Source organism: Ammodytes marinus, assembly GCF_949987685.1.
Source record: "Ammodytes marinus genome assembly, contig: scaffold_583, whole genome shotgun sequence".
NCBI classification, from domain to species: Eukaryota; Metazoa; Chordata; class Actinopteri; order Uranoscopiformes; family Ammodytidae; genus Ammodytes; species Ammodytes marinus.
The window spans coordinates 5,001-7,500 of record NW_027648264.1 but is presented as its reverse complement, the minus strand read 5'-3'; the positions used below and the strand labels follow the sequence as shown (position 1 = coordinate 7,500).

Sequence of the window (2,500 nt, the reverse complement as noted above, 5' to 3'; positions counted from 1 at the left end):
CCTACCAACTGAGCTAAGGGGGGGGGGGACGCCCTACCAACTGAGCTAAGGGCCCATGGGGGGGGACGCCCTACCAACTGAGCTAAGGGCACCCCCTCTTTTTGTTTTTTAAACTTTTAGGATTGTCTCCTTTTTTTGGACCTCAATAATAAAATTAAAAATTAAAATATTTTTTTGTTGAAAATGTTAGTAATTTTTTCACCAAGGTGTCGTCGGCTGTTTCTCCCTCCGCCGTCTCTGTGTGCGTTTCTTGTTCGTTGGTGTTTTCTGCTGCGGCTTCTTTAGGCTCCTCCCCCTTTGTGATGTCATCACCACCGGCCACGCCCACATCGGCAGGAGTGTCATCAGTTACATCATCAGCGCCGGGAGCCTAGAACACACACAGAGACAGACAGACAGACAGACAGACAGACAGACAGACAGACAGACAGACAGACAGACAGACAGACAGACACTTTAATGATGGCATGAGTCTAATTTTTCCTCTGATGATCATGGATTACATGTAACAGCAAACGAGACCATCAGTACAAAGAATGCTATTTTTATATAGTTTTTCTTAATGCCTTTGTCATGGGTACACGCTCACCCAGGAACAACAGCTGGCGTGGTAAAAACACTACTGCTTTTGTCCAAAGGGGGCGCTAGAATAACAAATCCCCCTCCTCTCAAACTGCATAGTGACCCTTTAAATGGCCTCAGATCAGAAAGGTATTGTTGTTCATTCACCTTAATGGATGGATGGTAGAGAGAGAGAGAGAGAGAGAGAGAGAGATAGATAGATAGATAGATAGATAGATAGATAGATAGATAGATAGATAGATAGATAGATAGATAGATAGATAGATAGATAGATAGATAGATAGATAGATAGATAGATAGATAGATAGATAGATAGATAGATAGATAGATAGATAGATAGATAGATAGATAGAGAGAGACAGAGAGAGAGACAGAGAGAGAGACAGAGAGAGAGAGATAGATGGATAGACAGACACACAGGCAGACAGACAGACAGACAGACAGACAGACAGGTATTGTAGTTTATTCACCTTGTCCTCTTGCTGTGCTGCGTCTTCAGTGTCTTTCAGAGGTTCCTGCTCCGTCTCTTCTTCTCCTAAATGATGTAACACAGAATAAAAGGCATAACTAGTGTGTGTGTGTGTGTGTGTGTGTGTGTGTGAGAGTGAGTGAGTGAGTGAGTGAGTGGGTGAGTGAGTGAGTGAGTGAGTGAGCGAGCGAGCGAGTGAGTGAGTGCGTGAGTGAGTGAGTGAGTGAGCGAGCGAGTGAGTGTGTGTGCAGGTGTGTGTGTGTGTTTGTGTGTATGTGTGTTTGTGAGTGCGCACGCGTTTGTGTGTGTGTGCGCGCGTGTGTGTAGGTGTGTGAGTGTGTGTGTCTGTGTGTGTGTGAGTGAGTGTGCTTGCGTTCGTGCGGTGAGTGAGTGTGAGTGAGTGAGTGAGTGAGTGCGTGTGTGTGTGTGCGTGTATAACTAGGTACATGAATGACAACCACTTGCTGATTGGAATAGCATGTTGGAATAGCATGGGAAGGAGTTTACCTCCGCTGTGACTCTGTTCATCCCTCTCTTCCTCTCCTCCTTCTTCTCCTCCCTCCGTCAGCGCAGACACCATCAGCACATCTCCACCAGCGTCCGCACTGTCTTCACAAGGCTTTGCTTTATCTAGAGAGAGAGAGAGACAGGCAGACAGACAGACAGAGAGACAGGCAGACAGACAGGGAGATAGACAGGGAGATAGACAGACACACAGACAGGCAGACAGACAGACAGACAGACAGACAGACAGACAGACAGACAGACAGACAGACAGACAGACAGACAGGCAGACACAGGGTTACACAGACACACAGAGACAGACAGGCAGACACACACACACAAAGAGAGGTAGACACACAGACGGTTACACACACACACACACAATAGGGTTACACACACACTTTTAACAACTACATAAGAAATCAAAATTACCACAATTCATATTGAATAAAGTATATAAGTCAACTCGGGGTGGAAATCTCTTGGCACCTCACGATTCGATTCCGAGGTCAAAATCGATTCTCGATGCATTTTTTTTTTTAACGTACTACATACGTATGTGTGATTTTCAAAAATATATTTATATACACATCTGAGTTTGCTACTCAGAGTTTGCTAATCACTTCCTACTTTTGTGATGATCATTAAAGACAATCAACAGATGAATTGCCTTCTCTAATATTGTATTAGAGAAAAAGCTTTTCTTGTCACAAATATGACTTTCTATGAACAGTGCAATAATCAATGCAGCTTTCAACACAATATGGAAGTATGTAAAAACTAAACCGATTCACTTTAATTTACTTTCTACTCTTGTGAATCATGTTTCTATAGGATTTCTATTCTATTATTTTCTATGTCATTTCAACACATTGTGACTTGGAATTCAGCTCTCATACAAAAACGTAAACAGACACAAAGCCAGTGCAGGTCATATGGGTTTTT

The 2,500-nt window shown here is 43.3% G+C and overlaps 1 protein-coding gene across 1 annotated transcript in view; it reads right to left on the bottom strand.

Annotated features, from left to right (window-relative positions):
- The window catches only part of LOC307270842 (uncharacterized protein), a gene marked incomplete at both ends in the record, with an annotated part of 9,156 nt that overhangs the window by 2,912 nt on the left and 3,744 nt on the right, over positions 1-2,500 (bottom strand). The window contains 3 exons of the mRNA XM_080054727.1: positions 203-370; positions 1,053-1,117; positions 1,559-1,681. Coding sequence (XP_079910853.1) covers positions 203-370; positions 1,053-1,117; positions 1,559-1,681 — 356 coding nt within the window. The remainder of the gene's footprint in view (positions 1-202; positions 371-1,052; positions 1,118-1,558; positions 1,682-2,500) is intronic.